The sequence below is a fragment of the Sminthopsis crassicaudata genome, chromosome 2 (genome assembly GCF_048593235.1).
Source record: "Sminthopsis crassicaudata isolate SCR6 chromosome 2, ASM4859323v1, whole genome shotgun sequence".
NCBI classification, from domain to species: Eukaryota; Metazoa; Chordata; class Mammalia; order Dasyuromorphia; family Dasyuridae; genus Sminthopsis; species Sminthopsis crassicaudata.
In genome coordinates this window covers 330,109,531-330,122,656 of record NC_133618.1, presented here as the reverse complement: position 1 = coordinate 330,122,656, position 13,126 = coordinate 330,109,531, and the positions used below count along the sequence as shown (strand labels likewise).

At 33.6% G+C, this 13,126-nt stretch overlaps 1 protein-coding gene across 4 annotated transcripts in view; it reads right to left on the bottom strand.

The window, feature by feature from the left end:
* The window catches only part of SYNE2 (spectrin repeat containing nuclear envelope protein 2), a 385,421-nt gene that overhangs the window by 276,753 nt on the left and 95,542 nt on the right, over window positions 1–13,126 (bottom strand). For all 4 annotated transcript variants that reach the window (XM_074290333.1, XM_074290335.1, XM_074290334.1 and 1 more), the window contains exons 10-13: window positions 12,070–12,171; window positions 11,401–11,529; window positions 2,433–2,597; window positions 482–594 (exon numbers count right to left, since the gene is read on the bottom strand). In XM_074290333.1, the coding sequence (XP_074146434.1) occupies window positions 482–594; window positions 2,433–2,597; window positions 11,401–11,529; window positions 12,070–12,171 (509 nt within the window). The remainder of the gene's footprint in view (window positions 1–481; window positions 595–2,432; window positions 2,598–11,400; window positions 11,530–12,069; window positions 12,172–13,126) is intronic.

Sequence of the window (13,126 nt, the reverse complement as noted above, 5' to 3'; positions counted from 1 at the left end):
GGACTTCAAGGAACTTACAATGTAACAGAGGAGACAATATGAAAAAATATATATGTAAAAATAAGCTTCGGTATTAAGGAAAATGTTACCTAATATTCATGTAGCCAAAATTTGAATATTTTGCATATGAAATAATTGTATTAGTAAATCTAAATTTATTAACATATTAGAAAACTTTCTCCATGTAGAAAAAATAAATGTAATGTGGAGAATTCATATTGCCTCAAGAGATTCAGAAACATGTGTTGGTATGGCTTAAGACCAAGTTTACACAACTTTTAATTTTAAAGTTGTAGCTTTAAAATAGCCTCACAGAGTCAATTCTACATCTTAATTAAGCAGCATGCACAGAAGTATATTTGTCAGAAATTGGACATAAATTAGCCTTTGCTCTTTTGTCCCTCCAAGCCCCTCAGTGCTTGTTAGTGCCCAAGTGCCATAAATAATATTGTCAAATATAAAATGCTAGAATTTCTACCACCTTCTTTTCATTTCCTCCAATTTATCAGGTGGAACCATGGGCAAGCATTGCTCATCTTTATTTTCAAATGACAAGAGGCTGTTCAGGTGAGGATCAAAATCATCCATCAGGCTCTGAAAAGAGAACAATCATGATATGAACCAGGGACAGCACACAGATACTGTAACTGAGCACTTTTAATCTCACTTCCAGGAAACATGACATTGTTTCCAGATAACCACTGAAGCTTCTCTTTCAACCATTACAGAGACTGAAAAGTGAAAGCGAAATCTTATGAATAAATGTTTCATTTTAATTCAATTAAATGCAATTCAATCACAAGTGATGGAAACTGAAAAATTCTACAACAAACTACATTTTTTTTGATAATGAGTTCCCCTCTGGCAAAAATTTTCTGGAATGCTGTACATTTTAATGCAGGTCCATGTGCTAGAGACTTACTTTTAAAATATAACATGTGTAAACCTCATCATAATAATGTAATTATGTATTTGTTTTAATTTATATTTATAATTTATACTTAATTAAACTAGCATTTATATAACATTTTAAAGTCTGCCTAGCATGGTTATATGTTTTTATCTCATTTGTTTGGGGGTTTTGTTTTGTTTTGTTTTGTTTGATTCAGAAAAACAGCCTAGAAACCAAAAAATATTTTCTAGTCTTTAGAGATGCTTTAATATTGTTCTGGAAATTTTTTTCTTAATTCAATGTTACATATATCCTATTGTTACTTGAGAGTTGCTTCCTAGACCATCTTTCAAATTTTAGTAACTGATGTCCCTTGGCTTCCATCATTGCTAAGGATATTAAGAGAAACAGTAACAAACTAGTGAGTGGCCTTATTCATAGAGTGTGACATCTGGAGTCAAGAACAGGTAGGTTCAGATACCAGCCCCAGCTGTATGTCTCTATAGGCAAGCCACTTAACCTTTCTAAGCATCATTTTCCTCATAAAATGGGTATAGGAATACCTAGACAGCCCACTTGACAGGTTTGTAGTGAGAGTCAAATGCGACAACTGATATAAAGCATTTACAAACTTGAAAATTCTCTACAGTTTTGCCCAATCTTGATGCAGTTTTGACTTTTGAGGTATCCTGTATAAATGTCAGCTATTGTCATAACTGTTAGGATTAGCTGCACTGTGTGTACCCACAGAACAAATGAGAACAAAAAACTGAGATGACCTGACCATGCTGCTACTTACAATCCGGACCCTCACCTCTTGTTGGTCCCTCTCAGGCTCTGTCATGATTCCTAGTTGAATTAGTGGCTTCCACTAAAAATAAGTGTCTGAATCAGGATTTGAATTAAGGTCTTCTTAACTCCTAGTTGGTACAATACACAGAGTGCAAAGTCTGGAATCAGGAAGATTTGTCTTCCTGAACTCAAATCTTGCCTCAGACACTTACTAGCTGGGTGACCCAAAGCAAGTGACTTCACCCTGTTTCCCTCAGTTTTCTTTTCTGTAAAATGAGCTGGAAAAGGAAAAAGGCAAACCACTCCAATATTTCTATAACAAAAACTCAAAATGAGATAACAAAGAATTGGACAGGACTGAAAATCAATGAACAACCACAACTTTTTAACTCCAAATTAAGTATTCAGTCCACTACTCCACCCTGCACTCTGTCCTGGATGTGGACCGTGGTATTTGCTTCTATGATTGTGACGCAATCCCCTAGATAGGAATTTCTTAGCTATGGTCTCTTCCTTTCTTCCAACACCTAATTCCTAACTGGGGAGGATTCAATTCTCACCTTCTAGGTATGGGTCAGGCATAATTCTAGACCCTGGAATACATAGTTTACCATCCCTCAGGAAAAAAAAAAAAAAGGACCCAATCTTCATAAAATATTATCTTTAAAAATGCACCTCCTTCCTAGGATAAAGTCTTACTCAAGAACAATACCTCTAAGTGTTTCCTTTCTCTTTTTGTCTTACCAACCTTAAATGAATTGATTCTTTCTTTGATTAGAACCATGGCTTGATTGTAATCCTGGGAGTCAGGTAAATCTTCTGCCATAAGATGCTCAATTTCCTGAAGCCAGACTTCAATTTGATTCAGAGGTGGAGGCAGGATTTGATCCAACTTTGCACTCCATTCATTAATCTTAAAGAGAAAACAAAATTATTCATTATTGGTGTTTCACTGCTAATTATTAACAGCATGAGCAAATAGAACTAGCAAAAAATTTTTCTGAAAGGCAACTCAAATAAATAGAATTGTATTAATTATCTAGCTTGAATATTTTCTGTCAATACTCCACAATTCTGAAAATTACTTACCATTTAAACATGCTTTTTTAAAATTGTTCAAAGTCGTAGCTCTGTTGCATTTATCTAACATTATAAGTTTCTGTATACGTGTCATACATATCAGGATAGTTAGGTGGCCCCACAGTGCAGAGCACAAACCTGGAGCCAGGAAGACATATTTTCATGAGTTCAAATCTGGCCTCGGATACTTACTAGTTGTGTGGTTGAGCAAGTCAGTTTCCTCATCTACAAAATGAGCTGGAGAAGGAAATGGCAAAAAACACTCCAGAATCTTTGCCAAAAACCTTAAATGGAGTCATGAAGAGTTGGACATGACTGAATAACAACAACATGTGTCATATTTGATTGTGAAGGCTCAAATGCAAGTATTAATTCCATTATTTGGTAAGTTTGGTGAATGTAAAAATGTCATTTAACTTGTTTGAGCCCCAATTTCCTGAAAAATAAAGTGGGGATAATAATTCTTATGCTACCTACTTACATCAATGGGTTACTGTAAAGCAAGTATTTTATAAACAGTAAAATGTTATGAAGAGTAGCTAGGTGTCTCAGTGGATAGAGGATTGGGCCTAGAGACAAGAAGCCCTGAGTTCAAATTTGACCTCAGAGGACATGTCACTCTGTTTTCCTTAATCCACTGCTGAAGGAAATGACAAACCAAAGGATGTTTGCCAAGAAAATCCTTTTGAAATGATGCTATAATCCATGGGCTAACAAAGAATAACTTACAACGGAACAACAAAACCAATCCCATGTAAGGCAGAAGATGGCATAGTGGATAGTGCACTGGTCCTGAAGTCAGAAGAACTGGAGTTTAAATTCAGCCTCAGACACTTAATATTTTCTAGATGTGTGACCCTGGGCAAGTCATTTAACTTCAACTGCCTCAGCCAAAACAACAACAATGCCATGATAATAAATGCTATCAATACATGGTAAACTTTGATCAAATTTTCTATTCTCATTTTAAGAAAATCACCTTGACTTTTGTTAAAACTCACTGTAAAACACACACACGCTGGTAAAATAGAGAAATCATACCTGGGACCATCTTAAACCATGTTTAAATATTTACAATGACTCTTCATTCTATTAAGGACTTTGCTATTTACTGATGGAATTAAATATTTGTTTGCATTCCTCAGTTGCTGAACTGGAAAAATATACAGATGGCACTGAAATTCACTGGAGTCATGATTTAAACACTGAACACACCTCATTCTACCGAACTTGAGAAAAGGGGACATACCAGAAGCTCAAGCACTGACTTACCAGCCCACTACACTGGCCAGTTCTGATTATAACTAAGAATGTGTCCTTTTCAGAAATCTCTGCTCCCTCCCATCTTCCCATCCACATTGTTGTCTATCATAATTGTTTAAAACTTGATTCGATTACATAGAAGTAGAATATGTAGCATATGTAGGACCTGGACTCCAAGTCCTGACACATATACTAATTAGCTATGTGTGCTCCTAGTGAGAAACAGACAGGAATCACAACCTCTCTGTCTCAATTTCCCCATCTGTAAACAAAAATAATAATAGCCAGAGTTTATATATCACATGGATGTTATCTCATTCAATCCACACAATTCTGGCAGTTAGGTGCTATTATTGTACCCATTTTATAGAATAGGAAACTAAGGCTCAAAGACAGTGACTTGCCCAGGGTACCACAACTATAATTATCTGAAACAAGATTAGAACTCAGAACTATCCACCTAGTTGCCTCATTAAAATCAGAGTTTTGGACTTAATGACCTCTGAGGTCCCTGGACAACTAGGTAGCACAGTGGTTTGAATTCAAATCTGACCTCAGACACCTATCGGCTGTGCAACCTTGAACAAGTCTCTCAATCCTGTTACCTCAGTTTCCTCATTTGTAAAATGAGCTATAGAAGGAAATGGCAAACTCCTCAAGTATTGTTCCAAGAAAATAACAACAAATGTCCCTTCCAGTCTTAAATCTATGATCAGGTCTCCAAGATCTAAGCAGAAGTTGAAATATATAAATAATGATTTCAACCTCCTATTTATTACCCTTATTAAATTACTTATTCTTCAATGGATTTCCAGAAACAACATATTTATTTTCAAAGTTTTAAAAGTATTGGAGCAACATAGTGGACTAGATATAAATGACTTTCATTCATTTATTCATATCATTCATTTATATACCAGCTTTACCAAGCATGTTTTGTTCAATTCAATTCAATAGGCATTTACTGAATACCTACTATGTGCAAAGCACTGTATCAGATCATATGTAAAACGCAAAAGCCCCTATTCTCAGGAAGTTTGCATACTATCAGAAGAACATATCATCAATACAAAAAGTAAAAAAAGATCAATAGAGGTAGTACAGAGAACTTACAACTAAGATGGACAGAAAGAGCTTTCTGTGGATGGCAACTCTGAATTAAATAGAAATGAAATTAAAAATTATAAGAAATGGAGGCACAGGAAACCACTCACTTGTTAAAAGAGTAAGGAGAGAGCGTGGCAACTCTTGAAAACAGAAAGTGAGTTAGTTTGGCTACAGCGTAGGTTGGAGAAAATAATCATATGTGATAAGGATATACAGGTAAATTGGGGTAAGATTGTTGAATGTATTTTTTCCTACATAGAAAAGGGAACCATTAATGATTCTTGTGTAGAGAACCGCAAAGATTCTTGTGCTTTCAGAAGAATATTTTGGCAACTTGTAGAGGACAGATGCAATTAGATGGCACATTGGGTAGTTAGCCAATAGTCAAAAAATACATAGTACCAGACACAAAGCCAACTACTTAGGGTGCTAGACTTGGAGTCAAGAAGATCTTTGTACAAAACCTCACTTACTATTGATAGGTACCAACTGGACAAGTCATTTAATTTTTTTATCTTAATTTCTTCATCTGTAAAATGGGAATTATAATAATATCTAATTCTCAAAGGCACTGTAAATGTTAACTGAGACAGCATAAGCAAAATGCTTTGTAAACCTTAAAATTCTATATAAATATAAACTAGCAGGGCAGCTAGTTGACATAAAGGATAGAGGACCAGGTCTGGAATCAGCGAGACTTATCTACCTGAGTTCAAATACAGCCTCAGACAAAGCTAAGAGTGCCTGGGCAAGTTTATTTAACCTGTTTGCCTCAGTTTCCTCATTTGTAAAATGAACTGGAGAAGGAAATGTCAAAATACTTCTAGAATCTTTGTCAAGAAAATTCCAAATGAGATTATGATGGACTGGACATGACTTAAAAACAAAATAAATGCTAGCTAAGATAATAGTTCTTTATCTTTTGTTATTAGGCACTTTGGGAGGGTTGTTATTTTCTAAGCACCAAAGTTACCACTTAGCTAACTTAATAAATAATATTACAATGACATGAAGGATCTATTTTAAAAAGTCCATGACTACAAAAAAAGTAATTTACTGATCTGGAAAAGCTGGTTAATCCAGACTACTGACAAAATTACTTGTTAGAAAGAAGAATTTTTCTGAAAGATCAAAATCTAAAATTCTAAAAATTAATGAATTTTAAGAAAAATTTGCTATCACTCCAATGTCATCATCTATTTCTTGAAAAAAAAATCTAAAATGTTACAATTAAAAAAAAACTGGAAAAGGTGCTAGAACTCATCTAGTACAGCACTCTCAATTTCCAAATTAGGAAATTTAGTGCTAGAAAGGATATTACTTGTTCCAATTCACAAAGCAGTTAATTCAGATCTTTCAACTCTTATCCAGCTTTTATCCACTAACCATGCTGTTTTTGCTAAAGCAAAGGCACAGTTTTATTCTTTTTGATTACCAGAATGCATGCCTCATTCTAGTACAATAGTAATTTGAACTACATTTTATCCCAACATCCCCCTAAAGCAGATTGATCCCAAGAGAGTAAATTATTCCCACCATCCAAGAGAGGCTGTAATATAGCCAGAAAGAATTCCAAAAGCTCTGAACTCCAGAGAGAGTCACAGAGAATTGAAAGGGACCCTTGAGATTAACCTAATCTTTTCTTTTCACAGAAGCAGAAAATATTTTTGTTTGTTTGTGAGGATCATATGTTAAAAAGAGAAAAATAAATATGACAGTCATCTTCCAACAATCTTAAACTTCAAGATATTTTGAACCCAAAAGAGAGCTAAAAATAAATGAAAAAGTATCCGACCCACACACTGACCCAAAAATAGCTATTACAAAGCTAATTTCTCAGGTATGGATTGAGGAGTTTTGTGTGTGTGTGTGTGTGTGTGTGTGTGTGTGTGTGTATTATACTTTATCTAAATAGTGTTTTCCCAAACATTTGTTGTTCAGTAGTTTCCAGTTGTGTCTGACTCAGTGACCCCATTTTCTTAGAGTGGAATGGTTTGTCATTTCTTTTTCCAGCTCATTTCCCAAATGAGGAAACTGAGGCAAATATGATTCCAGCTCAGGGTCACACAGCTGATAAGTGTCTGAGGTCAGATTTGAACTTGGTTTTCCTGACTCCAGGTCTGGCACTCTAGGTACTGTATCTATCTGCCTAAACAATACTTAGTTTCACCCTAACTTACAATCAAGAACAGAGACCAGAGGATGATTTTGACAATATATTTAGAAGATTGTAGGAGGATAATAACAAAAGATAGCTTGACAGAAGCAGCAATGGCCAAGTGGGAACAATTTGTATTTATTAATAACAAAATGCAGGAAGAGCTAGAGAAAGAATTTCCATTCAAAATAATTTACATAACATATAAAATATCCATGAGTTAACTAAGGAAAAGACATTAGTGAACATATGGACACAGCTATAAACCCTTCTTTATAAACATAATATATGACAAATAACCAGAGCAATATTAATTGCTCATAAGGAGAAAATGTCAACAAAATTAAAGTGATGATACTGGCAAAATAAATTTACAAACATATCATACCATTCAAACTACTAAAGGGTTAATTTTTAGAATTAGTCAAAATAATAACAAAATCCAGGTGAAGGAGCAATAGAAATATTCCAAAAAAAAGTAGAAAGGAAAAAAACTAGCATTATTAGATTTCAAATGAGTACTAAGCAGACATCAGCATAATTATCTGGTGGGAATAGAGATAGAGACCATACTTATGATTTTGTTGATACAGGGATTCTCTTTTTGGCAACAACAACCAAAAAAAACCAACCCACTGTTGTGAAAACTGGAAAACAGTTTGGCAGAAATTAAGCTTATGTCACCATCTTACATCATAACAACAAATCAAAAATATTTATTATATACCTGCAAGGTGCCAAGCACTGGAGATAAAATGCAATGAGTAAAACTATCCTAGATCACAAAGAGCTTGAGGAAAAGACAAAAAGGACTTAAAAGAAACATAGATAGATAGATGATATATATATATATATATATATGTATACATACATATATATATACTGCATAGAAATATACAAAATAAACACAAAGAATAAATACAAATAACTGTAATGTCATTAGATAGAAGGTAGCTTAAGAAAGAATTCATTAGAAATTGAAGAAAGCAGGAAAAGCTTCATGTAAAAGAAGGGAATGCTTGAGCTGTTCTAAGAGGAAAAAAAAAAAAGGGATTCCGTGAGGCAGAAGTAAAGGAGTACATTTCAGATATGACAGACAATTAGCACAAAGACACAAAGAAGGGAGATGGACTATTATCTGTGAAGAATGGAGAAAAAGCCAAGCTGGCTGTGTCATAAAATGCGAGAGGAGGAATAATGAACAAATGAAGGTTTAACATCAATTGATGCAAGGTTGTGAAGTGGTTAAAAAGCTAAACAGTAACATATATATTGGATTATTTGCTACCTAGAGAAGCAGAAATTTGAAACACAAGGTTTTGCAAGGGTCATTGTTGAAAAATTACCCATGTATATGTCTTGAAAATAAAAAGCTTTAATATAAAAAAATAAAGAGAAAAAAATAAACACAAGACTTTATAGTTGATTTGAGAGACAGCAGGGAATCACTGAGTTTATTGAGTAGAAAAGTGACAAGCTTAAGGAAAATTAGCTGGGTGGGAGCATAAAAAAGAGAATAAGTTCCAAATGAATATAAAACTTCCTAGGAAAAGGTAAGAGCATAAAAAAAATTAAATGAAAATGAGAACAGTGAAAACTTAAGAAGATAGTAAGATTAACAATAGTGTAGTAACTTGGGGATAATAAGTGAAAGAAAAAATTAAGCCCAATACAACTTAATAGCCATAAAGGCATCACTGCATTACAATACTGTTCATAATTCTGACCTTGAATCATGAAGAAAGCATCAAATTATGTTCAGTATATTCTACTGTCTTTCATTCTCATTGCACAATCAATCCACCTGCAAGTTTAGATACATATATCTTGATTGAATCCTTAATGTCATATCTTTGGTAAAGGTAATAGTGACAAATTACAAATTATTTATGCCCATGATTGATCTTTCCATGTCCTTTGGGCTTTATGCAAATTTAAATTTTTTTGAGATCACAACAATCCACGTTTCATAGTCATATAGTGATCATGATAATATTGAATGTAAAGAGAAGGGTTTGGGAGTCAGTGAGCAATATGGAATTATTGAAAACATTATTTAATTTCCCTAAATGAAGTCCAGCCCAATTCTCTTCAACCATTCAATTTTAGGAGCAGCACTGATATTTAACAATTCAATGTTGCTCATCTATCTCTATGTACAATGACTTTTTTCCTAAACTTTGGTTTTCTGCTGCAGACTAATTTCTTTTTTTGAGTAGGATTTATAGCTCTCTAGGTAGCCCCATGGTTTGGTGGACAAAATGCTGAGCCTGATCTAGGAAGATTCAAGTTCAAGAACAGCCTCTGAAAGTTACTAGTTTCACTAGTCATTTTACTTATGCTTATTACAATTTCTCAATTGTAAAATAGAGATAATAATAGCATTTACTACCCAAAGCTGTTGTGAAGATCAAGTAAGATAAGATTTGTAAAAGTTAGCACAGTGTGTGACATATAGTATGCAAACTCTTAAAATACCCTCTTTATGATGTTCCAGAATTGAGTTAATATTATTTATGAAAGGAGCTTTTGGAGAAGCTCATTGTGAAAAAGGAATCCTTTTATTTGAACTTTGTGCAAATCTATGATATCGGTGAAATATTTAGTCACCAATTAAGTTTCTGTGTTTTATACCTCAAAAAATTGTCTCCATAATCTCGTCTGTAATGCCAACCAATCAATAAGTATATACTATTCATCTAGTTTAGCTGGGCTTTGAAGGAAACCAAAGATTCTAAAAGGTAAAAGTGAGGTCAAGTGCATTCCAGACAGAAGGATCACTTTGTAAAATGCTAACAGCAGGATATGATGTATAAAGTGAGAGGAATAAGGTCTGCTTAGTCAGACTAAAGAGTTCATGAATGGGAGTAATGCATTATAGGATCAGAAAGGGAAGTTGGAGCAGTTTGATGAAGATCCTTCATTGCAGAGTATCTGTTTAATCTTAGAGATAACAAGAAGGCACTGAAGCTTATTGAGAAGGGGAGTAACAAGGTCAGAAGTGTGCTTTAGGAAGATTACTTTGGCATCTATGTGGAAGATGGATTAAAGATGGGAGAAATGATGCAAGGAAATCCACTAAGTATCATAGGCTTGTACAATCTGAAGTACTCCCAGAAAAGATATCACATGAGAGAACCTCCCAAGGCTGCAAGCATTTTGTTCCACTGAGTTCAACATTTTCTTAAAATCAACTCACAAAAAAACACAGCAAGACTTTATATCAATCAATTTTATGTGTTAATAAAGAAGTCAACAATAGAAAATCATTAGGGAAAACCTATTTATTGCTTTCTCACATTTTTGTTGAGGCTGTCCTAATATAATTACAGATCATTATCATGTGCATTATGTACAGATGAGAATATATAGGCATATACATCTGTTGTGATGGCTGATATTTTGGTTTCCTTGAGAGAGGGCACATAGACTAGTTTATGACACTTCCTACTCTTTTGGAATCTTTCCCTTTTAGAAATATCTTGAGAGTTGGTTCCTAATTGCCTTTAAAAGTATATCATCACCAAAAAAAATTACTAAAGGAGGATTAATGACTAGGTCTTAGCTATTTGGAAGTACACTTACATGGACTAGATCCTTTCCCAATGGTAGCCTAGAAATGAAGCATCACTTTACTTATTCATCTTTAGAATAGAATAAGAAAAGCCCATTCAGACAATCTCAGACATACAAATGTACAAACTAAGATACTCAAAAGTTCATTTTCCCCTAGTAATGGTAACCTAATATCTTTGGCTAATACTCTTATTGGTGATTATACCAAAAGAACAGGTTTACAGTTTAGTTCAATGGGTATGATAGAGCACCTGTTCCCATCTAGCAATTATTAAAATAGGACCACAGAAAATGGGAGTGGGATTCCAAGGGCAAGAAAAGTTGAAATATAAAGATTTGGGGCTTCATAAACTCTCATTGTTCCACTTTAAACAAAACAAAACAAAAACATCATTCTGACTATTTTCCCTTCTGTTTGGGAAATATTTAATGGAAATCTAACATAAGTCAAAAGTACCATTTAGTAATGAGAAAGACTTGCCCAATCAAAAAAAATCAAATAAACTTTCTACATCAATATATCAGAAATCACCTGGTTAGTGAGCTTATCCCATGCTTGTCTTAATTGAGATTGATCATTGGCTGCATTCCTTTTTATCGACAACACATCCAAAAAGGCTTTTTTTTCTTCATTGAATGACTCCAAAAAAACTCTCATTCTCTACAATTTGAATAGAGAGATAATTCAACATGTATTCTTTATAACTTCAGCTTTAAACCTCAATTAAATATTGTTCTGCTTTTCTGTTCTTTATGAAAATCCATTTAAACTAGAGAAAAGTCCACTAATTAATATCATGATTTATTTTTCTTGTCAATCCACCCTAAAATCATGGATACTAATGTAGTGATATAAATATCATCAAGTTATGTATCTCAAGATACGTATCACTGAATCAGAGCTGTGCATTTCTACTACAATATGAAGAAATCCACCTCAATATGCAAGAAGATGGGAAATAAAATGAGAATGTTTGGAAAATGTGATGACCTCATTAATATTTTTATTAATCTTCTGAGCCTTGTAGACACTTAATCAGTGCTTAGTTATCAATTCTGCAATGTTTTCCTGAAGAAACAAAACTCTGAGACCAGGATAGAATTTAATAGTTAAATAATTTTACCCTGTGAATACTTTTCATCAATCTATTCAATACAATAAGTTTCATTAAGTATGATTGAAATCAATGTTTGTACTTACTTGAGATTTTTTAAAGTATGTCTCCTTTTCTGACTCCATTTGTAACTCATGCAACTTTTCTTCTTGTGAAGTCAACCAGACTGTGGCATCTTTCACCTTTTCCTAATGGCCAGAACAAGAAGAAAACACGTTAGTCATAGAATGGATAGTCGTTAAATATATGGTAAAATGATATGAACAACCAGTCCTCAAAAAAATTCCAAACTATTAACAACCATATAAAAAAGTACTCTCAATGATTAATAATAAAAGAAATGCAAATCAAAACAATTCTAATGTTTTAACTTACTTTGAAAATCAGCAAAGGTATTAAAAGATAGAAATAACAATGTTGGAGGGGTTGTGGCACACTAGTGCATTGTGGACGGAACTGTGAATTGGTATAAATATTTTGGAAATATTTTAGAATCATATAAATAAAGTCATTATAATTTGCATATCTTTGACCTAAAGATTCCACTTATATATACACTTATACTCTGAAGTGGGCATTAATAGAGAAGCAAGTTCCCATATACACCAAAAAATGCATAGCAGCACTTTTTAGTAGCAAAGAATTAGAAATGAAGGGGATGCTCATCAACTAGGGGAAATGACTAAACAAATTGTGGTCTGAATATAATAGAACATTATTGTGTTAAAAAGTCTTTAGCACATGCATGATAAATGTGGAAATATGTAATGTTCTCCGTTGGGTTTTCTGGGGTCTCTGGGGCAGCCTTCTTTTCAGCAGAGTAATCACCCCAAGAGTAGCCAGGGATTAAAGTCTAAATTCTTTATTATCTCTTTCGAAGTTTGTCTAGGTGTAGTGTATTTGCATTTGCTTGTATCCAAAGACAGAATACATATTTTGGCAGCATCAGAAAAAAGTATATTTTATTTTTTACTTTCCTAGCCTTTATTCTCTTTAATGCAAAGGATTTTTTCCTATTAAGCCAAAGTAGCTCTTCTCTCATTCCACCTTGCATAATAAACAATTAAATTTTGTTTTCTCATCCAGATTTTATTTCCAAAAAATTAATCAGAAAATCAAGGAGATAACAGTTGCCCAATAGAT